This window comes from Giraffa tippelskirchi, chromosome 1, assembly GCF_054371585.1.
Source record: "Giraffa tippelskirchi isolate mGirTip1 chromosome 1, T2T-mGirTip1v1.2.pri, whole genome shotgun sequence".
In the NCBI taxonomy this organism is placed as follows: Eukaryota; Metazoa; Chordata; class Mammalia; order Artiodactyla; family Giraffidae; genus Giraffa; species Giraffa tippelskirchi.
Genome location: NC_137275.1, coordinates 94815266 through 94840085, shown reverse-complemented (window position 1 = coordinate 94840085; position 24820 = coordinate 94815266). Strand labels below are relative to the sequence as shown.

General features: G+C 49.6%; 1 protein-coding gene and 1 long non-coding RNA gene across 5 annotated transcripts; one reads left to right on the top strand and one right to left on the bottom strand.

Annotated features, from left to right (window-relative positions):
* Window positions 1-3146: 3146 nt before the first annotated feature.
* Window positions 3147-23025, top strand: PITX2 (paired like homeodomain 2). Of its 4 annotated transcripts, none has more exons than XM_081562498.1 (5): window positions 3147-3403; window positions 7284-7339; window positions 7843-7941; window positions 19135-19340; window positions 21767-23025. In XM_081562498.1, the coding sequence occupies exons 2-5, from the start codon at window positions 7294-7296 to the stop codon at window positions 22328-22330; spliced, it is 915 nt and encodes a 304-aa protein (XP_081418624.1). In that variant the 5' UTR covers window positions 3147-3403; window positions 7284-7293; the 3' UTR covers window positions 22331-23025. The 4 variants fall into 4 exon arrangements, with proteins under 4 accessions (XP_081418624.1, XP_081418542.1, XP_081418718.1 ...); XM_081562416.1 differs by having other exon boundaries at window positions 7804-7941; XM_081562592.1 differs by lacking the exon at window positions 7843-7941.
* LOC145534661 (uncharacterized) lies at window positions 10061-11379 on the bottom strand. Its single transcript, XR_014074858.1, has 2 exons — window positions 11296-11379; window positions 10061-10366 (listed from the first exon to the last, which is right to left on the bottom strand). It is a non-coding gene; the product is annotated as an uncharacterized LOC145534661 (long non-coding RNA).
* Window positions 23026-24820: the final 1795 nt, after the last annotated feature.

Here is a 24820-nt window from a genome sequence, read left to right as displayed (position 1 = left end):
TGCTACAATCTTGTTTACATCTGCAGGGCAGGGAATTGCTTGCTTTGCTTGGACGCTCCCTCCACCCCCTTCTAATTTGAAGTAATCGGAATCTAAATACAACTGCCATGGCCCACTCTTCCATTTCTGCTCCGATGAGAGAAAAACCTGAAATCCACATCTTAGATCAGCTCGGTGGTTTGTAGCACACACACACACACACACACACACACACACACACACACACACACACACACCAGCACCCTGCCTTTCCTCTGCATGCCTAATGTATTCCCTGGTGGTTCTGGGCATTAATTAGTTGTTTAATAGGAGTATGACTAAAAATGTAAAAGAAGGATTAGGAGCGTGAAACGTATGTCCAGCTCCTTCCACACACTCGAGGAGGGAATGAGAATCATTCTGTATCTTCTATTTCTCCAGGAGCCATTTGCATTTCCCACCAGCTGCTCACTTCAGCTGCACTGGCGCTGGGCGAGGCGAGGACCCAAAAGCTCGGCGCGGTGTCTGCGGCGGCCGGGACTGGGGTTAACCAGCCCCTGGCGGACGAGACTCCAGACAGAAGGGGGACGAGGGGAATGTGAGCTTCCCAGAGCTCCTGCATCCCAGCCCCAGTTGCAAACCTCGGAATACTGAAAGGGGGAGGGGGTGGCACGCGCTTATCTGCGTGTCTCTCCAGTGCAGTCCCTTTCTCTTTGCCTTGTCTCCCCGGGCGTCTCTGACTCTGTCTCTGGTTTTCTCACTCTTTCCCCACTTTTCCGTGAGATTCTCCATCCTTGCCTCCAGATGAAGGCGAGGCTGTTCTGCTCTGAGCATGTCTGAATCTCTATAAAAATGAAAAGAAAAGGAGGCAGACATTAACCCATAACTCAGAGGGCTGGGGAGGCGGCAAAAAATCTTTGATGAGTAGGGAGGAAAATGTCTTTCTTGGACTAAATTATGTGGTTGTGACCTTAGATCTCAGTCGTGGGACTTGGAGAGATTTGATTTTCTTACTTCAGCAAGATTTCAGAAATCAGAAATAGAAATCCTCCCAGACAGAGGGGAAATAAAAGTAAAAACAGCACGTGGGCATTTCCCCCTCATTTCTCTCCCCTTAAATAAAACTGTCTTGAATTTCCACCGGTAAAGAGAGAAAGTTTGAGTTTTCATGGATGTTATGTGGAGGTTAGAAATGGCTTAAAAATCTAGACCTCTCATCAGTTTTCTTCCTGGCTGAAGAGGCTAACCCTTTCCATAAAATGAGTCCATCTGTCGACTGTTAGCTATTTCAAAGTGAAGGGATTTAGCACTCAAAACAAATTGAGCAAGTTTGTTTGCCTGTTTTTACTGCTAACTCAAATGAATTCAAAACACGGAGTAATTCAAGAAAACACATAACATATTCCAGACAGCTCCCAAATGTAGGGAAAGCCCAGCACCTATATGGTGACCTGGGTTATTTTAAACGCCAGGCTTTCAAAGATGTATATATTTCACACACATTCTCCCGGTGTCATTATATTTTCTTAAAATTGTGAGATTTGGTATATTGACGTAGGAAGAGCAATACATCTTTTAGAGGGGATTTTATCCTCTCCTGAGACCCAAAGATGGGGGGCCTCTCTAGTGGGGGGCCTGGTTGAGTTTTGCTCCTATGCAGAAAATAATATTGGTGAGAATATAGGACCAGGAGCTGTGGTTGCTTTCCCACACTTTCCAAAAACCAACATTAACAGGATGCCCTAGAGACTGAAAGAACTTTGTCCAATATGCCTGGCAGAGCCTTCCCACCTGGTCTTCCAGCGAATCGTGTTTATATTCCTACCACTCAACGGCAGGGCACAGCGAAAATATCTTCTGGCCACCAAAACTTTACAAGCCCTTGCTGGAGCCAAGAAATCGGAAAATCATTTAGAAGTAGGGCACCCTTCGGCGAGCGAGGGGCAAATGCCCCTTCTGTTTTGACCCTTCTATTTTCACACGTTCTTCGATTTTTAGGAGCAAATGTGGATTTGAGGGGAGCTTCCCTTCCCACCCCCACCACCATCCCTTGCAATTTAATACCATGCTCGCCAGGAACCTTAACCTCGTCATTTTAAAAAATGAGATAGCCGTGACCCGGAGTGAACTTGTTGAGTGTAAGTACAGCAGAGGAAATTCTAGACTCCATGAGTACCCGAGCCTTGTCCAGCGCCATTCCTTAGTGCACACCGGTCAGTGCGCGGCCGTGCCCACCTGCGCGCAGACACCGGGTGCTATGCGCCTGGTCCACTCGCCTGGACCTCAGCACGCTGTTGCAGCCGGCGGTGCTGGGCCAGGCATCCTGGCCTTCCGCAGAGGACGAGCCGGTAGCTCCCTTCTAGCTGTCTCCTTCCTACCCTCTTCCCAAATGCAGTCATCCCACCGACCTCCTGCTCATCCCACTTTTCCAGATTTCTCCTGTCATCCTCTCTCACCCCGTCCCGCAACCTACTCTCCAGCTTCCTATCTTCCTCCGCAATCCCTGGTATCTATGAACTCTTTCCTCACCCTTGAAGGCCTGAAAGAAGGTCACACGCAGGCATATTCAAACTCACACCCTACAAGCCTCGCCCCCAAACAAACCCAGGCACACTGTCCTTTGTTCCATTTCTTAGTCCACTTTCTCTGTCCCTCCCTTCCTCCCCGTCCGGGTTTCCACACACACGCACACGCACACTCCAGGAGAACGTTTCTCCCCGACGTCTCCCCGACGCCCTTGCCCTTCCCCTCTGATTTATGAGAGCTCCTGGTTTGGCGCAGATTCCTTTTTCTTCTCCTCCTCCCATCCTCCTTTCTTGTCCTCCTTTCCACAGTGGGAGTGCTCGCGCCTGCTGCTCAGTCTGCTCCTGTCTAAGCGCCCTGCCCGGCTCCCTCGCCTGCTTTCCTTCCCCGGGCTCCTCCTCGGGCTCCCGGCTCCTTGGCCCGCTGGCCTTCACCTCCCGCTCCTGCCGGGTTTCCCGTCGCCCCTGCTGGCTCCCCCCGCGCCCTCCCGAGCGCCGCGCTCGCTCCTTGATCGCCCGCCGCGCTGCCGGCTCGGCCGCCCGCCCGCCCGCGCGCCCGCCACTGTGCAGTGGAGTTTGGTGGAATCTCTGCTGACGTCACGTCACTCCCCACACTGAGTCGGAGCCGAGGGAAGAGAGAGGGATGAGAGCGAGGGAGGGGAGAGAGTGCGAGAGCGAGCGAGCAAGCTGGAGTAGAGCGGAAAGAAACTGCCAGTGACGGCTAGATTCCGGAGGCCGCTGCGCGCCCTTGGACCCCCTCGGAACTTGGCACCCTCGGGAGCCCCGCAGTCCTCTCGGCCCGGGCTTCTCGGGCGCTGGCGGTGCAGTCCGCGTCTCGGTTCGCTGGAAATCTCTCCGGGACGCGGCGGGACGCGCAGACTGCAGCTCTCTCCCGGTAGCCGGTAAGTGGAGGCCGTCTCTCCCTCAGGGATGTGAGATAATGCGAGTTTGGAAATTTGTTCCACTTTGAAGAATCTTCACCGTAGGTGATTTGTGGCTCTTGGGGGCTGTCTTTCCCCCGAGGTAACGCAGTTGGCAGACAGACCTTGCAAAGCCCTGTTCCTCTGGTCCCCAGCCACAGACACTAACAATCTATGGGGTGCTGAAGTCGAGTGGGAAGCGAGACCATGGCTGGCATTTAAAAGGAGGTATCTTCCCTTAAATCTTGGTGCCAACACCGCAGGGACAAATCCTCAGACGGAGGATTAGCATTCTCAAGATAAAGGGACGGGTACAAAGTTTCAGCTACTGGAAGATTAGCCCCCTTCCCATTGTTACCAATTGGGAAAAAGATTCCATCTTAACTGGCAGTTAGTGACCTCTTAGGCCCAAGCGAATTACCTGGGAGCCAGGCCTGAATGCCAAGCTCACACAATTACTTCGGATTATAAATCCTTTAAATTGATTACCAGTCAACTCCAATCTTGCACTTTGGGAAATACATTTTAAATGGATACAGGGGAGAGGACCTTTTTCCAACCATCCAGTAAGGAAAAAATTGTGATTATAAATCTGAGAAATATGTTCCTCTTTTTATTACAATTTAATGATTTTATTTTCCTTAGCAATTTAGAAGTCAAACCATCATAGGATCCTGTGATTTTTATTTTAGTTGTGCAAGCAATATGTATTAAACTAATTTTTTTTAAATTTTCATGGTACTTTTACTACCATGAATTAAAATAATATTGGAGTTCATACATTCTAAAATATTTTATGAAAAATTAATTTGATTAAGAGATATTTCCTCACATTCTTCTTAGGCCATTAATAAGAATTAAAGTTGCTTTTAACATCATTTTAGAGGAAATCCATCTAAAAATACAAATACCAGTTGTGTAAAGGAAACAAAGCACTTAAGCAATATAGGCTGAGGATTTTTGTTGATATCACATAAAATAAGCATACAAAGTTTCTATAATCAAACTTTGCCTAAAAATGAAATAGCTACTTCATGTATCGAATGTTTTGCTTTACCTCAACAAAACAACACTTAAATTATTCAGGTGCTTTGTTCCTCAAGTTGACCATGTTTGTCCCCAAGTGTTCCTAAATCACCAATATTAATTGGTTTAAAAGAAGGCTTAAACTGCTAAAATACAGAACTGCATTAAGCAGTATTTTAATTTCCTTAAATGATTATCCACTGCAAATTAATTTACTGACTAATCTCACTAATTTAGTTCATTTAAAACATATGTTCTTACCATGTTTATTTTTAAACTTTCATTAAAGATTTTGTTATAGGATAACAATGTGAATTGAAAAGAGGGAAATGTGAAAGGATGTGGAATTATTAGGACTATGTTTCATTCCTACAATTTCATCTTATGGCAATCATCAGAAATTATTTTTAAGCAAATTGTTTTATTTCTTAGGGCTTCCCTGCTTGCGTTAGCCAGTGTAGTTCAGGGTGTTCCCATTAGCTGTGTTATGCTTTTTAGTGAGCTCACAATAGAAAACTCCAGTTGACCAAAACAAGATTGCCTGGCATATACATTCCAACCAGGACATGAACTTTTAGGGTGAGAACAACTTTCCAACAGGAAAAGTTGCTCATCTTAATTTGTGAGATTAGCCACTGAAGCCAGTCTCTAAATCCGGCAGCCAAATTTGTCTTGTAAGACTTGTCTTGACAGGGCAAGTTTAAGGATCAGCAGGCGGGAGGGAATTGGAGGTCTGTTTTAAAAAATTACCTTCCCCAGTTATTTAGATTCAATTCATCTAGCAGGTTTGGTCATTATATGAAGGAAAAAAAGTGCAAATCTCAGGACTCATTTTGACTGCAAAATAAATCCCCAAGTCACAAGGACATGTAGGAGTGAACTAAGGAACATGCCTTGACCTTCTTTTAAGCCTTTAGTGAGGAGTTCTTGAAGATTTGTTTTGTATTGCTTTGTTTGGTCTTCAGCACAGAAGCGTGGGAGTGGGGGGGCGCACGGAGAATGTGTGATAATCGACTGAATTTACAATGAGCAATCCGATCTTTTTCTTTTGTAGATTTTACTATTTTAAAAAATAAAAACTATCTGCGGTTACCATCTGCAAAGCTCTGGCTACCGGCTAATAATACAGCCAATTCAGAAGTTAAAAAAAAAAAAAAAGATTATCGAAATGATGATGACATGCAAATTTTCCCCTAAATTATCATAAGTAAACATTTGAAGTCTGGACTAATAAAATCCCATCTGTGTTACTTCATATCGAGTTAGTAGAAAGCTGTGATAATGAATTTTGTAATATCTCACGAACAGACATCTCAATCAGGGACTAATCCTGTGATTTTACTGCAGAATCACTAAATCTGGAACCGCCAAACTGCTACTTCTGGGCCCCCGGGCCGGCCAGGATCGGCAGAGCCCCCGCCCGCGTCCACCCGCGTCTCCAGGCGGGTGAGGGAACCGCCTGGAGATCCCCACCCCTTGAATCCCCAGGCCGCTGCGCTAGGCAGCGACCTTGGCCCGAGGCCCCTGGGTCCCAGCTCCTTCCAGGAGAGGCTGAGGAACCTAGAAATGCGACTTAGGCCAAAGCCAGACCCCCCAGCTCCCTGCCCAACTTCTGCCCCTCGAGCAACCGGGCAAAAGCCCGCCCGAAGCCCCAGCCCTGGATCCGAGCGAGATGTCCCCTCCCGCCGCCGGCGTACCCTGGTTAGCGTGGAGCGAGGCAGGCGCCGAGATCCGAGGGGCCTGAGGAGCTGGGACCTTCATTCTTTTCTTCTGTCTTTAAAGCAGCCGCCGCTCTTCTACCCACCCCGACAGAGCCCCCTCGCCACCCACCTCTCCCGGTTTGCCTGTGGTGGAGAAGTGGGGGGCATTAAACGCCTGGCTCGCTGCGTTGTGGTTGGAAATTTAAAAAAAGATTTGGTTTGCCGGGGAGGAGAAGGGGGAGAACTGGGGGAGCCTTTCTCTCAGAGCTATTTCTCTACCCTTGGCGGGCAGTAAACCCTCCGGGGACGTTTGCCCGCTCTCCTCAGTCTAACTCATTCCACCTCGGTTCCCCTACTCTGCGATCTTAAATCATACTTTAGGGTAAATAAATGACCGGGTGAGTATCTCCAGGGGAAAGTGTGGCTAAATATGGAAAAGTGGCTTCTGATGGAGGAGAGGCCCGAGGCCAGCCCGCTCTGGGGCATCCTAGGCCTTGGAGTCCTGTTCGTTTCAGAATTACAGAAAATCAAAGCGCAGGGGTGGGGGTGGGGGTTCTATCTAGGACAGGAACAAGTTGACTGACACTCTATAAATGTTTACTGAGCTTCAACTAACGGACAAGCACTGTACTGGCCTTCGCACACAGCTCCCCATGGAGAAAGTCCTCTTCACCCAAATTTTGTATCCCCCTCTAAGGTTATCCTCGTGTTCAGACGGGCTTTTAACCTCTGACACAGGCACCCCTGTGAGTAGTTCCACAGCTTGCGTTCCCAGAACACTGTGGCTTTATCGGCCAAGAGCCCCTGGACCCATCGGCAGCAACTCTGTAGAGAGATCCAACCCCACCCCCCACCCCCACCCCACCCCCCGCCACACACACACATACACATACACACACACACACACACACACACTTTGGTAAACATTCAGATGTCCAGGACCGGGGGCAAGGGTGGGGATGAGGCTGAGCTCGTGCTGCCAGAGACTGTCAGGTCCGAGAAACACTCTTGAAACCTAGTACGGAGAGGCACCTGATGGCTTGTGTTGAAGTCGTCTGCCCCACAGGTAGCCTCCTCCGAGCCCTGTGCGCCCGCCCGCCGCCGCTTCTCACAGCCCTCCTTCTCTTGTTTTGCAGGTAACGGGGAATGGAGACCAACTGCCGCAAACTAGTGTCGGCGTGTGTGCAATTAGGTAAGAGTCGTTTCTTCCGTCAGGGTCAGCCGACCTGAGACCGCGCCACGCGAGGGCGGCGAGAGGGCACTGGTCTTTTGGCGAGGCCGCGCGAGGGGCGCTTCCCGGAGGGACCGGCCAGGGCAGAAAGGAAATCAGAACCTGGACGCCGGGGGACTCTCCTAGTGGGGGGCTGTGGGTGGGGAGGGAGCCGCGCGCCGCGTCTCCAAGCCTCGGGCTTCCTTGTCGCGGGAGCCCGTGGAAGCCCGGGAGGCGAGGAGACAGAACATCGCCCTGCGCCGGGTTGCCAGACGGTCCAGGAGACTGGTCCGTCCTCCGCTCTTTCCTCTAACTGGGTCTTTGCTCTTTGTCCCTCTCTCTCCTCGCTCCTGCCTCCCTCCCCACTCTCTTCGACACCCCGATACTTTCCCCCGCCGTCTGGGGCGTCTCTCTCCCTGCACGTGGGGCGGGCGCGCGTGGCCCAGGCGTGCAGCCGGCGGCCGTTGAATGCCTCTTCTCCAAAGACTCCGAAATCAAAAAGGTCGAGTTCACGGACTCTCCGGAGAGCCGGAAAGAGGCGGCCAGCAGCAAGCTCTTCCCGCGGCAGCATCCCGGCGCCAACGGTAAGACCTGGAGCGAGACGCAGGCCGAGCGCTGGACGCCCGCCTCCCGGCCTCCGGGGCTCGAGTGAGGCGCACGCGGGCGAGGCCGCCAGACGGGGCGCGCCTGCTCGGAACTTAAGACACTTGGCCTCCGGTTGGGACGGGAAGCAGCCGTCCAAGGAACCTTAATTCCTTTTTCCAAATTTTACTGCACTCCTGAGACCCATCACCTCTCCCTCTCCCTCTCTCCTGATGATCTCCTGATGTGTGGCCGGATCTACGCACACCCCGAGCTACCTCCGTGCCTCTAGCTGGCGTGGAAAAGTGGTCCAACAGCGACCTCTGTCGCTCACTACGTCCCACTGCATGCAGCACCAGCAGGGCCCACCCAGTCCCGGCGGCCCTGGGCCGCGCCAAGCCCAGGCTTGTGGGTGCGGGGTTTACCGCGGAAGGCTAGCACGCGAGGCTTGGGTTAGCATAGGTTCGCCCCGGTGGCGAGGTGGAGGAGCTGACAACAGCCTTACGGAGCCTGAGGGCAGCGACTGCACGCAGCAGCTGAGGGTGGAATGGAGTGTGTGACCCTGTGGCACCACCTACCTGGGGTGCTGGTTGCAGGGTCTGGGTTTTGGCGGTGCGGTCGATGGTCTGGTTTCACTCTGAGAGAGTCAAGGGCTATTGCTGCTGGAAGTCTGCACGCTTGTGTAAAACAAAACGTCCTCTACGCACAGACCTTGTTGAAGTGAATCGTGGTCTTTAAGGATGTGTGAGAGAGAGAGACAGAGGGGTTGAAGGGACAACCTTTCCTTAGGAATACAAGAAAAACTCAAATTTGCCGTTCGTCTATTGTCCATGTTTTCCAGGCTCCTTAATAAGTAAGTGCCTATGCTTACGAGGTTGTTGACCTTTGATAATGTGAGGACATAACCACCCTCCCCGCCCCCCCCCCAAACACACAGACCTCCGCCCCTAACCACCACTTTCTGGATTAAAATGTAAAGATACGTATGTAATATGTGCTAGAGGGGGGGCGAATTGGGACCCCCACCAAGTAAACTTGCCAAGAAGAAAACAAAGGCTCCGCATTGGGCTTCCCAGTGAATGGGAGAGAAAAGCACCTTTTGTTGGAATAAAACGCCCAAAGTGGTATGGAGTTAACCGGTCTCGACACCGCGAAATATCACTAGTTCTCCTGCTGGGCCAGTTAAATGCTCACTTGTACGGGATTAACCCCATGGGGTTAAATGGGGCCTTGCAGAGATAAAGTCGGGTGATTTCTGTCATTAAGATTGTGTTAAATTCTTCTTCTGTTTGATTATCGGTCGTAAAAATAAATTATTACACCGGAGTATGTTTGGGATATGGTTAAAAATCAAGAGGAGCGATGATTCCCGGAGAAAATGCTTTGTGCGGGTTGAGCCCTGGCTCCGGACGGACTAGGGGAGCTTCCCAATGTCGCTTCGCACAGCGCGGGCTGGCCGCCGCCCAGCCGAGGCTGACATTTATCCTGCTTTGGGAGCTGAGAGATGCCAAATGTCTCCTCCTCTTCTCACCCGCATCTACCCGTTTCTTGCCCCCCAGGAATGGTTTTGAGGACAGGTGGTTGCCACGGGAGTTAAGGACCTCTTAACCGAGAAGCGTGAGGTGGGATGTGGGCTTCCTAGGTGGGCAAGAAGTGGGGGAGAGCCGGGGAGTCCTGTTGGCCCCAGTCACATCCTGGACAGGTGGGCCTGGGTGTTTGCTTTTAATAATTAGCAAGTAAATAAAGAGCTAGAAATAATAAACGATTTTTCTTAACCCTTACGTTCAGGCCCGGATTATTTTAGTGCTGGGAAAGGCTCTTCTCCACACAGCCAATAGTGTGTTTTCTGCCTTTTGAACTGAAGAAGAAAATTGCTGCCCAAACATGTTTAATGCCATTAACTAAGAAGAGACACGTGATAGGAAAAAATGCTGAAAATCTTGATGTTATTGGCTTTTAGGGAATTGGGTAGACCAAAAATGTCACAGGAGTGGGCAAAGCTATATAGTACCACTGAAGGAAGGTTGCCAGAGTCCCCTTACTGAATATAAGTAAATTTAACTTATGGAATATGCAAACTCCTAGCCACAGCTTCCTTTTAAAAAAAAAAAAAAGAAAAGATTTATTTCTCCTTTTTAATAGGTTTTATTTGCTTTTTAAAAGAAAAAAATGTTTATAATAACATGCAATTTTCAAAAGGGCCATGATATCCTATTATTGGCACTACCCTCTCCTCATTTCCCCAAAACACCCTGTCCTCACTGAAGACTGAAAATGTTCTCTGAGTTGACAGGGTCGACCTCCTGGAGGCCCCGACTCTGTGTCCCATCCCAGTTGAGTCCCCATTCTCTTGATATCCGTTGGAATGACCCAACGTCTGGCTCGAACCCTTAAACAGGAGCGGACAGGAAGCAGGCTGAACACCTCCTAAAGCCAGAGATTTGAGAGAGGGTGGAGAGAGGATTGGCTAGGTTTGGTAAGTGGAGAGAGGAAGAGTTGACAAGTTAAACAGTATCTTCTCTCCCCTTCCCCTCCCTCCCTTACAGAAAGGGCAGAGGCCCGCTTGGAACGTCTCCCTAGAATAGACGGCCTTGGCTTTCCTTCCCTTTGGGTGTCCCAAAGCGAGTTTCCGTTCGGAGTAACTCAAAAAGTTGTCTTGACCTTCAGGAAGAGGATGGAATGATCCTTCCCTGTCAATAACCTTTAAATTTCAGGGTAGTGACCCTGGATTGGGGGCTGTAATCCACCGACCTGCCGAGATCGGTCCAGCGCCTGGCTTCGCGACCAGACCTGGGGCGGGTGTCTTCCCCGGGCCTCCCCCAGCGATTCGATTAATTTTTAAATCGTTGAGCTGAAAGTGTTCGACCCGGGCCTCTGGTGTGCGCAGACTTCCTTCCCTAGGGACGAGGACTCCAAGGCCCAACCGCGACACACACCGCCTCCCGAGGCAGCAGTCAGGTCCCCGTCTTCCTCAGAGCACCCGGGGTAAACCCGACTCCTTGACGGCCGCAGAGCCCCACTCATTCAACCACCAAGTTCTCGCCAAGCACATTCACCACTGATACCTAATGTCCCCCAAAGCAAATCACCCGATTTCTCTGCGCATTACCAAACGACTTTAATGCTAACAAGCAGACCTGCTAAAGCAGCCCAGACCACCTCTAGCAAAAAGTAAAATCGCGCTGCGTGGGGCGGCGCTTGGACCTGAGTTTAGTCAGAGAGAAAGGGGGGTATTTAAAAGGGACGGGGGTAATCTTAGTGCTAACAAGGGGCAGGGGACCGGGACGTGCTGGAGGAGAGGGAGGAAGGGCGGAGGTGGGGAAGGAGAGCATTCCTTTTTTCTACTCACAACCCACCCCGCGCCAAATCTGCAGTTTATCCGCAGAGCTGCCTCTCCTATGTGTGTGTGGATGTGTTTTCCCCAAGAGGGGAAATTGTCCGAAAGTAGTCAGTCCCCAGCGGTAGGCAGTCGTGACGAGTCGCGTTCTTCGGTACCGACGCGGTGCGCGCTCAAAGTTGCGCGGGGCTGGCTCGGCAGTTAACCCGCACCGCCCGCCGTTAATATATGCAGCAGTTGTTAGAGCGACTCCGGGGAAAAGGAAATGTATAACGAAAGCTTATTCGTGAGCAGGAATATACTAATGGAACAATCTGATGTCTTCTTAATCCTATGTAAAAAGCTTTGTCGTCTTCCTAATATTGACTGAATGGGTAATTAATGGCTCTTCATCTAGGCGAATACCCTATAATCCAAAGATAGGCAAAAGACAACAAGCCCAAGGTAGAAGACAAAAGGCCCAACTGCGGTCGCCACCCTCCTCCCTCCCACCCTCCACTCATGGTCTTCAAATGGGAAAGTTTCCTCTCAGGAGAAAAAGGCAAGAGTAGGAGAATATACATACCTTTCCCAAGCTAGATTTAACCACAGAATCTGGCTGCCCAGCTCCATACTCCACTACTACGTCTCTCCCCCACCAACCCTTCCTTCTGCCTTTCTTTCTTCTCAGTTCCTCTAGAAACACCCCCCAACACACACACACACATTGTGGCCCAGTTCAGCACCTTTCCCCCAAAGGCACCCATTTTTCATTTAGGGAAGCGATTGATCATGGAGGACCAATATTCTCAGGCAAAGAATTGAGTGCCTTTCTGAAAAAGATAGAGATTCCATTCTTTTACAACCCAAGGCAGACAATCAGTGAGGGCTAAGGTAGTTGGGAGGGGAGGAAAGAAATTAGAAGGAGAGGTAGTAGGCAAAATTATGTATACGTGTTAAAGAGTGATCAGGAGTGATGGAGTCAACTCCACTGTGAGGATCTGACATGAAGAGTGCCCAAGATTCTCCCAGCGTGTTTTTAACAGGCTGACATTTTAATTTAAACCTTTAGAAGTAATATATTACTTGGGTTACTACAATAAGGTAGATTCCTTTCTTTTTTTTCTTTTTTCTTTTGGTCAGCTGACAGCTTTTAAAATATTATTTCGCTAGGGAAATAAAAGCTTCATCTCAGATTATAGGTGGGTATTTTTGGATTTATGTGATTTATGGTCACCATGACAACTAATGCTGAATGTTAGCTACCAGCATGTCTGGGAGAGGGGAAGACAGAAAGAAGGGGAACAAGAGAAATAGAAAGGGAGACAGACATGAGCAGGAGAGGGGAAAATAGAGAAAAAATAAAGAGAGAAGCGTTTCAATCCAGTTTTTTTTTTTTTAAAAAGTGGCTTTAGTTAGTCCTCTGTCACTTCTGTCTCTCTGAACCTGGATATTGATGTTTATTCATTCCTTGTCTCTCTTGTATCCCATACACAAATATACCATTCTCTTTATTTTATTTTTCTACGTGTAGTTGTGTTCTGCGATTAAATGAGCACCTAATAAACCTGTAGCATTAACAGGCTGCTGTGAAAAGGCACTACAGCATGTGGGTTTAGTGATTGCAGCACCCCCACTAACATGACCCAGAGCTTCCTCTAATCTCTGGCTCTTCTCTTCCCGTGCTAGTGTGGGATGAAGAGAACCCCCGAGCAAGTTACTGCAGACTTGAAGTGGTTGTGCAGGGGTCAGAAATATGGGTACCATTTGCAGGGACCCAGAGAGGGTGGGTGTTGCTCAGTACCTCTAGAGACTTCTGAATCTGAAAGAACCTGCCACTTTTTGCAATCCTGCACTTTTAAAAATTGCATTTAGGGAACTGGGGTGAGGGGTGGATCAGTCACAATAAACCTTTAATTTCTGGGTGTTCCAGCTGCATGGCTCAGGTCAGGGAACAGCAAAGAGGCCCTTTCCAGCATATTTTGTGTGCAGAGAAAAGCCAGGCAGAGGAAGGAGGGGAGGCAGAGCCACTTCTCGGGCAAGGTGCAAGGTCTCCCTCTGAGCTCTGCACCTTACACCGCATGCTCATGCACACACACGCACACACACACACACACACTCATGCCTGTCACGAGCCTTCAAGCTGAGTCTGGCAGGATTTCATCCTTGAGCTAACCTGGACCGTAGCAAGACTCCCACCCCTCTAAGCCTGACAGCGCAAGGAGACATCTAATTTCACTGTCTTCCAGATGAGCTTTGAGGACAGACTTTCCCCCCCCAAAGTCTCGCGAGTCACTAGCTTGGGTCCCAGTTCACATCTCTGCCGCCCGCTGCGGAGAGTTTAGTGGTGCTGTCTAACCCCTCTCGTTGCGATGGCCAGAGGGCCTTTGTGCAACTAACACTAAAGAGTGTGAAATTAAATAAGACCTTAAGACTGGTAATCGGTGGCAAATACCAGCTAGAAACATGCCTAACCCTATGTCACACATTTTCCTCCTCAAGGGTCTTTCTTTGAAAGAATAAGCAAGAAAACCTGATCAAAACGATATCTTATGAGTGGAAAATCCAAACCCACACTGGGCTTCCTGTCCTCTCCCCACCCCAGCCGTGCAGCTTCCCTGAACCGACTATGCTGATTTTTTTTTTTTTCTGGAATGACAATTTCTGTGATGGCTGCTGAAGACATAGTCATTTCTTTTTAAAAAATATTTATTTGTTTGGCTGCGCTGATCCTTGATTGTTGCATGTGGGATCTAGTTCCCTGACCAATGATCAAATCTCGGCCGCCCTGCACTGGTAGTGCAATCTTAGCCACTGGACAACCAGGGAAGTCCCACAGTAATTTCTAGAACCAGTTAAAGAGTGGGGTGGGGGATAGGTCACATAATAGTAGTGTTGAAATTGCAACATACCTAAGATTCCCTTACTTCCAACTCCTTTTTCATCTATACTGCCCATACCTGTGCACCCACAAGTTTTTTGTAGACTAAATCTAAAAATTGCCCACTACCACTACAGTTTTAACTGAAAAGTGTTTCTTGTACTACATACTTGCTTTTCCTCTTCTAAACTTTTCATGCTGGAGCACCCCTACCAACCATGGAATGAACATGTTGGGCCTCGAAGTGGTGTCACCCAGTATCAATGTGTAAAGTGATTTGAAGATTAGGAGGGAGTTAAAACTCTGCCTAGAAAAATGCAAAGAAATACCTCCCCTGCTCAGTTGGGGGGTGGGGGAGGATATATTATGTACATTCATTTCTATCTATAGAGAGGTATATGCATGATTTTTTTTTCACTTAACCAGAGTTCTTCAAATAATTTATCTTTCTTTATTCTCTACTTGACTTTGCAGTGTATCAATACAGTTTAAGATTCCTTATCTTTTTAGACTTTCAGGCTGATCACCACCACTTACAGCGTCTCGTACACTTTGGCACTATGAGGAGCTCTCACCTGCCCTTGGGTTTTTCACCCACTTTGGAGTCTAGGTTAGGTCCTTCAGATGTGTGTATTTGCCTTGAGGAAAGTTTTGTTCATTGACAAAGCCAATGAGCTTAAATCAAAATTCCATGCATTTAATAAGAGATGGGCTTAGAAATCTACATGGCTCTGTGGAGCTTCTCGGCTCTTCTGGGGAGTTTTGAAAATCATTCAGAGCTTTCACCAAAAACTGTAACTCCAGGATTTGAAACTTGAAGAAACAAGGAAGAGAGCATGTTCACTGTGGAGGAGAATCTTTCATTCTCTGATGTGATGGAGTTTCTTTGTGGTATGAAGGCTTGAGCATGTGCTGTTGTGGGGACTACAGCTATGCCGAGGTTTAAGAAAAGGTATTGGAATATGATTAGTAAACATATTGGGCAGAAAAGAGCTGGATTCATATTGACTTAGTTATAGGTCATCGGCTGTCAGTGCAGTGGGAGGAGATATTTACTTTACGCATATACTTTATGATCTTGAGGGAATTAGAGGAAATTCAATAAGAAAATGGCTAGAAACATTTAAAACCCTTATTTAAAAGACTTAAGCAAATTAGAGTCTTATCAGATTAAAAACCACTACAAATGTAAGAGCATTGTCTTCGGTGAAACACTGGGGGGTCTGAGAAGGAGAGTCTACAAAATCTCAGGGATAAAACGCGTCATTTAAGCACCCGATAATGAGCAGAATGTAAATTAATTTAACCTTCTTTACCAACAGGCTGCTTATGTAATATGTATAATTTAGTGATAAGATTTCAGAACCTAATATAGCTGGATGGGTGAGCCTCAGCTAATGCAGACCTGTCACATGGGGATGTGTTCTGCTCTGAGCAGGTGTATGTGTGCATGGAATGGGGTTAACTGGAATAAAAGGTTAAAAAACCAGAAATGCTGATTTAAAGCGTCCTATAAAGAAAGCTCCTCCTGTTAGCTAAAAATCTTCTTACACTAGGATGATACTTTGGGCAGAGACTATAGAATTCTCATTTGGTCCCTTTGGACTGCTCTCAAGCTTGTTTAAAATGGGGGAGGAGTTGCAGATACCATGAGGTGGGGGAGCAGGGCAAAGGAGAGACACATAAGTTACAAACATATTTGTTGTCTGCTTTATCCACTCCACCTCAAACTGAATGAGTTTCTCAATCTTGGGAACAAGGACAAGGAGGGAGTTTTTTGAAGATACCTCATACTGGCGTTGCAAATCATTGACTGTAATGTCAAACAAATACACATTCAGGAATGATAACACTAACTCCACAATAAAGCAATCGTCAATGCAGAAACCCAGGGGAGATTAGTTTGTGCTCTTCAGCTGACCTAAGCCAGAGGACAAAAGGACTTTCACAAATTATTTTGAATGATATCTTTGAATTTCTTTCTTTAATTTCTGTGGAAACAGTGCTATAAAGATTTACGTGTCCCCAAAGGTGTTTTTTCCTTTTGTCTCAAATAAATGAACAAGGCTTTACTTTTCCTTGCTGAGTGTCCTCCTAGGCTTTTGCCCTTCACCCACAGCCTACTGTCTCTGCCTGCTTGTACTCCAACAATTCAAGACAGCCTTGAGCTCCCTAGGAATAGAAAATGCCTTCAAAATTATCCTTGAAATTGGTTATTTGGCAACATTCTTAATTGTATGGAAATTCATTAAAAGCATATTTTATATATAATTAGCTCAAAGTTGTTGATTCTACAGGCTTTATGGATTTAAATATGATTGATAATAAAGTAAACAAGAGAGTCAAATTTAAAGCAAGATTCTCTGTTGGGTTAGGAGGTGCTTAATACAGTGTATAAGGAATTTGAAAGCCCTAGGATATGTGTCTTAATCAACGTTAAGTAGAATGGATAAGCTTTCAGCATTTTAAAAATGCTGGGTTAGAGTTTCTATTCTATTGTGTGTTTTCTGTCTGGGGACTAATAAGCATTACAGAGAACGTGATCTGAGGCGACGTTTTATTCTTGTATAAATCCAGAGTGAACCACCAAACAGTTGTTCGTTTCAAGTCAAGGTAATTTTCTTTTGACGGGTCCATTTGCTTCTGATTTCTAATTTATTAGCCTCTCTTCTTGGGGCTCTGTCTTCTTTGCAATTAAAGTAAAGCTTCTTTAGATTAGCGCCGCAGCATTCACTTGACAGGCTGTTTGGAAAATTTAAGATCGGAGAGATGATTTGTTGGTGTTCTAAATTTTTTCTGGTTTTAAGTAGTACGTCTTCTTTCCTTGCTGGGGGAGAAAAACACCTCTCGGTGGGGAATGAATGTAGTGAGACACAAAAGGGGAGGGGGTGCTGGGTGCCTTGTTGATCCTAGTACCCCTCAGCCTTCGACCTTTCCGCTTTTTCCAACGAGCTTTTTACTCCCAGCCTCGTTTTTCCACCTCCCCACCAGAACTAAAAGCCGGATCGTCTTGGGCCGGGCCGGAGCAGAATTCCCGGGAGCTGGCGGGTGTAGACTCTGCTGGCGCACGGAGGTATTAGCCCGGCCCCGCACATCTGATAGGTGCAGACAAGCTGGTCCCTCTGTCACGGCTCGGGGGCTCCTGATTGGTGTGGAGCCACGTCACTCCAGCCGGCGAAGGGTCTGGGAGGAGGCGGAGGCGGGGAGGGTCGGAGAGGGTTGGGGAGGGCAGCGGCCGAGTGACGTCTCGGCACCAGGAAGCCCGCCTCTGGTTTTAAGATGTTAGGCCAACAGGGAAGCTTGGAGCTGCAGAACTGGTCCGTCGCTCGTCTGGGTGCTGGGAGCTGAGCTGCGGCGAGGCCAGGCTCGAGCTCTACTGCCCGAGGGGGTGTGCGTGCGCGCACCGCGAAGGGTGCGCCCAGAGGCCCGCGCCGCCGCCGCCGCCGCCGCCGCGGGAGATCTAATATCAGCTACCTGTCCCTGTCACTCTTGACCCTTCGCTGTCAGGGCTGCCGCGCGGGGGGCGGGCAGAGCGCGAACGGCGTTAGCTTTCCTTATTGGAGGGGTACGAGGGAGAGGGAGGGAGGGAAGAAAGGGGTCTTTGCCCACTCTCGTTTCGCTTTGGAGCTTGGACGCCTGCTCCCCAAAGACGCTCCGAACCATTCTCTCCTACCCACATCCCCATGTCTCTCCATTGACCCGCTGACTTGCGGCCGCTGGATCCTTTCGCTTGAGCCTTCGCAAGGAGCCGGGCGGCGGCTCGGCTCCAGGACTCCACGCGGGTTGTGTACCCTGCTCTGCCCGCGGCGGCCACCGCGAGGAAACTCCGCGCCTGGAGAGGGAAGCGGAGCAGGCGGCTGCGGCGGCCACGGGGCTTCGGCGGGGCAGCAACCCAGGACTCGTAGGGCGGCGCGCTCCTTCGTCCATGAGCTGCATGAAAGGCCCGCTGCACTTGGAGCACCGAGCAGCAGGGACCAAGCTGTTGGCCGCCTCCTCGTCCTCCTCCTGTCACCATCCTCAGCCGCTGGCCATGGCTTCGGTCCTGGCTCCCGGTCAGGCCCGCTCCCTGGACTCTTCCAAGCACAGGCTGGAGGTGCACACCATCTCTGACACCCCCAGCCCCGAGGCCGCAGGTAAGGCGCCGCGCGGCCCCGAGGAAGTCGGCCCCTCCTGGGGGAGGCGTGGTGGGAGTGGTCGTTCGGCTCGCTCCTCGCAGAACTTCCGGAGCCAGGGTTGTAGGTATCCCGCGTCCCTCCGCTCTGCATCGACTGCTCGGCTCGGGTGGCGCGAACCACGCGAGTCGTTCTGCACCGTCCCCTCCCCCCATTACGACCCTGACCTCCCTTCCTTTTTCTGGGTCACAAAAATCCCAGCATCTTCGTTCTAGACCTTCGGAGGCCTCCTCCCCCCGGCCCTCCCCAACCCTTTCGCGGTCCCTGTTCTGCTCTCGGCTTTCAGCTCCCAAGAAGCTCCGCTTGTTAGAAAAAATAGTTGTGAAACTACGCCTCAGAAGAACAGGCGTTTTTTTTGGTTTTGGGTTTTTTTTTTTTTCTTCTAAAGGGCAGAGGAACTTGGGTGCCTCGCCGAATCCCAAAGCGTACTTTTCCTAGCCTTTGGAAACCGCATCGATATCTGAGCTTTCTACCAGGGGGGGTTGTGTAAAACACGCGCGTGTGGGTGCCCCGAGAGATTTGATGTGTCCGCGCAGAAGAGCATAAATACACTTGAAAGCACAGGCTATAAAAATGAATGTGCCGTCGCAGTGAGATAAACATGTAAATAAAACGTGCGGCGCTGGGGGAGGGGAGGAGATGGGGCGCGCACACCCACACTCACGTCTGCACACCCCGCAGACGCAGCGCTTTCCGTGGCCCGGAGCGGCGGCTCGCACACTCCTCCCCCGCCAGACAGCCCGGCTCTGGCCTCTGCCGCCTGGTCCAGTTGGCGTTGGCGGGTAGCAGGTGGGCATGCTGACGGGGACCTCTGTTTCGTTTTCAGAGAAAGATAAGAGCCAGCAGGGAAAGAATGAGGACGTGGGAGCCGAAGACCCGTCCAAGAAGAAGAGGCAAAGGCGGCAGCGGACTCACTTCACCAGCCAGCAGCTGCAGGAACTGGAGGCCACTTTCCAGAGGAACCGCTACCCGGACATGTCCACGCGCGAAGAAATCGCAGTGTGGACCAACCTAACGGAAGCACGAGTCCGGGTAGGAGACCGCGCGGAGCCAGGAAGGGCGTTGCAGGGATGCCAGCCCTGTAGATCAGGAGGGAAGGTGAAAGGCAGAGCCGTCCGGGAGGGCTCGGGTGGGTGCCTTTGCAAAGGCAGGCCTCGCGGCGGCCCCAATTGCGAGATCACAGCTCCGCCTTCCGAGACCAGCCGCGGGCCTGGAGCAGGCGCCGGGAGCGACTCCGGCTCACCGCCCCGCCACACAGCGCGCTCCCAAACGGGGCCGCTTGCATTCCGCTGAACAGGGCATTGTGTTCCCGGTTTGCATTCGCCAGACGAGCGCTAATAAAATCCCTCCCAGGCCAGGAGCTGAGGACAGGCTGCGACCTGCGCGCATTTAACAAGGAAAACCCGCCTGAGACACGCAAGGGTTGGCCCTCCCTGGAAAACTTTCGCGCCCAGCCTAGCCGGGCCTTTTCTCTACTCGGCTCACCCTCATCACAAGGTCTTTGCGGTTTTTCTGCCACTCAGTTTTCTCCCATACCCTATCCTCTGGTTTTGTGATCTGCGGAAGCACTTTTAATACAGAACTGCTACCCTGCCAGTCCTCTTAGAAAGAAAGGAAAAAAGAAGAAAGACTTTTCTATTTGGTTTATTTATCTTCTCTCAGCAGACTGTTACTCACACCCTTCCTCCCAATTATAATAGCTTTATTAAAGAAAAGGCTTACCTTTGTAGCAAATCTGTACTTAATGAATTGGCAAAAATGAACTTAAATAAATTACACGGTAGCAATATCCTGGTTTGTGCTGGTCGGTGAAAAACTCCAAATTTGTTAGGATTCTGGAAGTAGAAAACACATAGCAGGATCCAGAGGTTTTGCTGTTCAAAAAAAAAATAAAGCTCTGGATGGGAAAAGAGCCCCCAGTTAGAAATGAGAAAACACTGTATAGCACTAATGATGAAAAGAATAAAGACCAAAATGTGCTCCCAAAGCAGAGAGAGGAAGGCACTCTGAGTGGCATCTGTGTAGGGAATGAGGCTAAGCTAGTGGATAAAGGAACCAGGATGAAGTTGGAAATGGTTTTAGTTTAACAGCGCAGACCTATGTTCAGACCCGGGCCGCGTGGTTTTTGCGCAAGGTCAGTTTCTCTTAGCTCTCCTGCGCATCTGGGGAACGGGCCTAGCACGTACTCTTCTCCCCGGGGCAAAGTTTAGGCGGCCAGGGTAGAAAAGGCAAGTAATTTAAATGAAAACAATCTATGTGGTCTCCGGAACCCTTCAGAAAAGCCCTACCCCACCCTCTTCGGCTTTTCAGCTGTCCCTCTCGAGTCCTTTGCCGCCGCTGCGCTGGGCTCTGGCTCCCTCCGACTGCCTCCTTCCAGGCCCGCTGCATGTCCAGCCAAGTGGGGAATGAAGCTTGCTTTTTATAGCTGTCGGGTGCAAAGAGGAAGGGGGATAAAAAGGAAATCGAGAATGAAAGGGGAAAAGAGGGGGAAAAAAAAGCGGATTAGGCGGCTGGGCCTGGCTGAGATGTGTAATGTGAAACATCACCGGTGTCAGCTCGGAAATCTCGGGCCAGGCCTCGCTCCAATACACAAAAGCCGCCGTCTGGGGCGACGGGCGGGCCGATGTGGATTGAGAACGGGGTTGCGTCTGGGCCATCGGACGCAGGTGGGGGCTGGCCGGGCTGGGCGACCGCCCGCAAAGCCCTGCAACTAGGCCGGGCCGGGCTGGAGCAGCGCCGGGCGCGCGGGCCTGGCCTGGGTGGGCGGAGAGTGTGAAGGAGCGGAGCGAAGGGTGGGGAAGGCTGTAGAAGCGACTGGCTCAGGATTCCCGGAGATTTACACGCCAAACTCATGGAGTTTAATGAGCTGTCGGGGAGGTGGGCTTTTGCTTTTTATTTGGTTCTTTTGGCTAGGCGAGGAAGGGGGTCGCGGCCTGGCGCCTGATGAGGGCGCTCGTTCTGTGGAGTAGCGGGGCGGCAGTGAAGATCCGAGAGGGGAGGAGGGGTTGTGGGAGAGAAAGCGGGCCTCACAGCCCCTTGTCCTCATCACTCGGTCTGTGGCTTTGGAATGCAAGCAAGTTAGCAAGGTGGCCGGGGAAGGGTTGGGCAGAGAGCCCGCTGCTCCGCATTTATTTTGCAGTAAGTGTTTTTGAACCCTGAGGAGGACTGGGGTTAGTGAAGAAGCCACCCGCAGGCCGCCGGTTGTTGGACTGGGGTTTGTGGCGCGACTCTGAGCCTGGACTCGCAAGCCTGAACCGGTCGGGGCCTCTGCGTTGGGACGGGGGTCCGGCAGCTTGGGGCGCGGGGCAAGGGAGGGGAATGGCGGGCGGCTGGGGTAAATTGTGGCGGCGAGGTTGTGCACTTATGTGTCTGAGGTGGGGATAGCTAGTGCTTTCCGGGATCAAGGTTTGACTAATCCGATCTGTGGCGTCTGTTTGCTCCTTGCCCTCCATCCCCAGGTTTGGTTCAAAAATCGCCGGGCCAAATGGAGAAAGCGAGAGCGCAACCAGCAGGCTGAGCTGTGCAAGAATGGCTTTGGGCCGCAGTTCAACGGGCTTATGCAGCCCTACGATGACATGTACCCGGGATACTCGTACAATAACTGGGCCGCCAAGGGCCTCACTTCGGCCTCCCTGTCTACCAAGAGCTTCCCTTTCTTCAACTCTATGAACGTCAACCCCCTGTCGTCTCAGAGCATGTTCTCCCCGCCCAATTCCATCTCGTCCATGAGCATGTCGTCCAGTATGGTACCCTCAGCGGTGACCGGCGTCCCAGGCTCCAGCCTCAACAGCCTGAATAACTTGAACAACTTGAGCAGCCCTTCGCTGAATTCCGCGGTGCCGACGCCCGCCTGCCCTTACGCGCCGCCGACTCCTCCGTACGTTTATAGGGACACGTGTAACTCGAGCCTGGCCAGCCTGAGACTGAAAGCAAAGCAGCACTCCAGCTTCGGCTACGCCAGCGTGCAGAACCCGGCATCCAACCTGAGTGCTTGCCAGTACGCCGTGGACCGGCCCGTGTGAGCCGAGCCCCACTGCACGGGGATCCGAGGACCGTGGATGGGGCAGCTCTGCCCTTGAAAGACTGGGAATTATGCTAGAAGGTCGTGGGCGCTAAAGAAGGAAAGGGAGAGAGAGAGAGAAGATATAGTGAGAAAAGGAAACCACTGAATTAAAGAGAGCTCCTTTGATTTCAAAGGAATTTTCTCAACGTCTGACATCTTTCACTAAAAGTATTTCCAACAGTTGCGAGGACACACAAATGTTTGACTGGATATGACATTTTAACATTACTATAAGCTTGTTATTTTTTAAGTTTAGCATTGTTAACATTAAAATGACTGAAAGGATGTATATATATCGAAATGTCAAATTAATTTTATAAAAAGCAGTTGTTAGTAATATCACAACCGTGTTTTTAAAGGTTAGGCTTTAAAATAAAGCATGTTATACAGAAGCGATTAGGATTTTTCGCTTGCGAGCAAAGGAATGTATATACTAAATGCCACACTGTATGTTTCTAACATATTATTATTATAAAAAATGTGTGAATATCAGTTTTAGAATAGTTTCTCTGGTGGATGCAATGATGTTTCTGAAACTGCTATGTACAACCTACCCTGTGTATAACATTTCGTACAATATTATTGTTTTACTTTTCAGCAAATATGAAAAAAAATGTGTTTTATTTCATGGGAGTAAAATATACTGCATACAAATTGGTCTGGATTCTTTCTGCCCTCCTCTGTCGCCTGGCCAGGGTTTCTCAGTCACTACTTCCTAAACAAACCAGTTCCCTCTGCCTGCCTAGTTAAATACACAAGGCAGCAGTACTTATTTAAATTTGGTAGAAATAAATTATAGTCGTTCATCAGAAACTCAAAAGAAAAAAGAGGCACTCAGAAAAAAAAAAGAGCTGCAAAGTCTGTTCTTGTCTCCCAGATTTTTCTTTGGCTTAAACCCAAGGGATTCCATTATTGCTAGCTAGCAAATAATATAAGAGAGAAAGGAGAAAGAAATGTAGAAAGTACCTTAGCTTGGAATGACTCTCAGGTTTACTCCTTTGGGGAGGGAACCAGCACACCCAGTAAATTGTTCTGGAGAAGTATGTGTGTATGTATACATGTACAGTTTATATACATTCCTCTCAAGAGGAATAAGTCTATAAGTTTACAAGGAAACACCTCCAGTTCAAAATATTTAGGGCTCCACGTTTATCTTTCATGCTTAAGTAGAGAGATTCTTCATGTTATATTACATTACTATTTCCAAATCCTTTTGAGACATTAAAAGAAACAAAGCCCATTTCTAATAACCACAGCCCTTTAGTTTCTCAAAGAGCCCAGGGGTTGAGAGGTTAGAGTGGAGTTTCCTGAGTCTTGTCGAGCAATATGTAGTTGAGGCAAAGGTCATGCTCCCCGTGTTTTGTTTTAAATAATATTGACCCATTAATTCTAAACCTGCTTGTTCCTGAAATTATACAGGATTATAGTTTGCAAACTGCGGGACAATGAAGCAAATCAAGATGAATTACAGCCCTGGCCCTCCCTCTCATCCTCTGACATCTAAACGGGGAATGAGGTCGGTGTGTTTAAAAGAGCGTTAAGCACCCACTCTTCTTTTGTTGGTGATTTTCAGCTTTTTTTTTTTATGTGAAATTTAATTTTGTAACAAATAGTAGCAAATACGACTTAGTCCCAAAAGACTTTATAACCGTGGCGCAAGGGAGGTCGGTGTGTTGGGGGCGGGGGGTTGGGGGGGTAGTTCTGAGGTCTTTTGCTCTTCGGATCACTGCCCCTCCTCCCCCCGCGGTGGGCGACGACGACAAACATCACCCTGGGGAATCCGGAGCGAAAAGTAGCCGCTGGTTTTCTGGGGCCGAGAAAACCTGTGTTTTTGCGCTTAGGTTGCTTTTATCTGACTGCGATTCTACCTATAAGCTTTTGGAGCTCAGACACTGAGTCTTTGTTCTGCATGCTGTTGCTGCTGCCACTTAAAGAGATCGCAGATAATGTCCCCGATTTAAGATCAGTGCTTAATGCACATTAACTTTCTTTCTTTCTTTTTTAAGCTCTGCCTCCGACCTGCGGAGGGATCACGCGGCAGTGGAGGGCAGATAAAAGCCCTTTGGACGAGGTTCACCTCCGTCCTTGTTGTTCACTTGAGAGCAGTGGAGAGGAAAACGGTCCCCACGGGCGGACTTTGGCTTCTGGAGCCACTGGGCTCGTCGGTCTCAGCCTCGCAGAGCCTCCGCCGGGTTCGCGGGCGGGGGAGGGGCGGCGGGGGAGGGGACGGGGAAAGGGGATTTGGGGCTGGGGGGCTGGATGCGCTAACAAGACCTGCTGGGAGGATTGGCGTCTGCAGGCCCAAGAGTGACTTGGAAGCTCTGGGTGAGGAGGTGGATCTCGGCCTAGTCTGCTTGTGCTGAAATAGAACTCTTATTTCGAGGAAATCAATCAATCCGCAGGAAACAAAAATGGAAGTCGAGGTTTGGGAAGACTTGTCACTTCTCCG

Excerpts from the sequence above, each read along its gene's own strand:
- PITX2 (XM_081562331.1), top strand. The coding sequence starts at position 18,062 with ATGAGCTGCATGAAAGGCCCGCTGCACTTGGAGCACCGAGCAGCAGGG. Across the intron at positions 18,270-19,134 it reads CCCCAGCCCCGAGGCCGCAG|AGAAAGATAAGAGCCAGCAG; the intron begins GTAAGGCGCCGC and ends TTTCGTTTTCAG. Across the intron at positions 19,341-21,766 it reads TAACGGAAGCACGAGTCCGG|GTTTGGTTCAAAAATCGCCG; the intron begins GTAGGAGACCGC and ends CTCCATCCCCAG.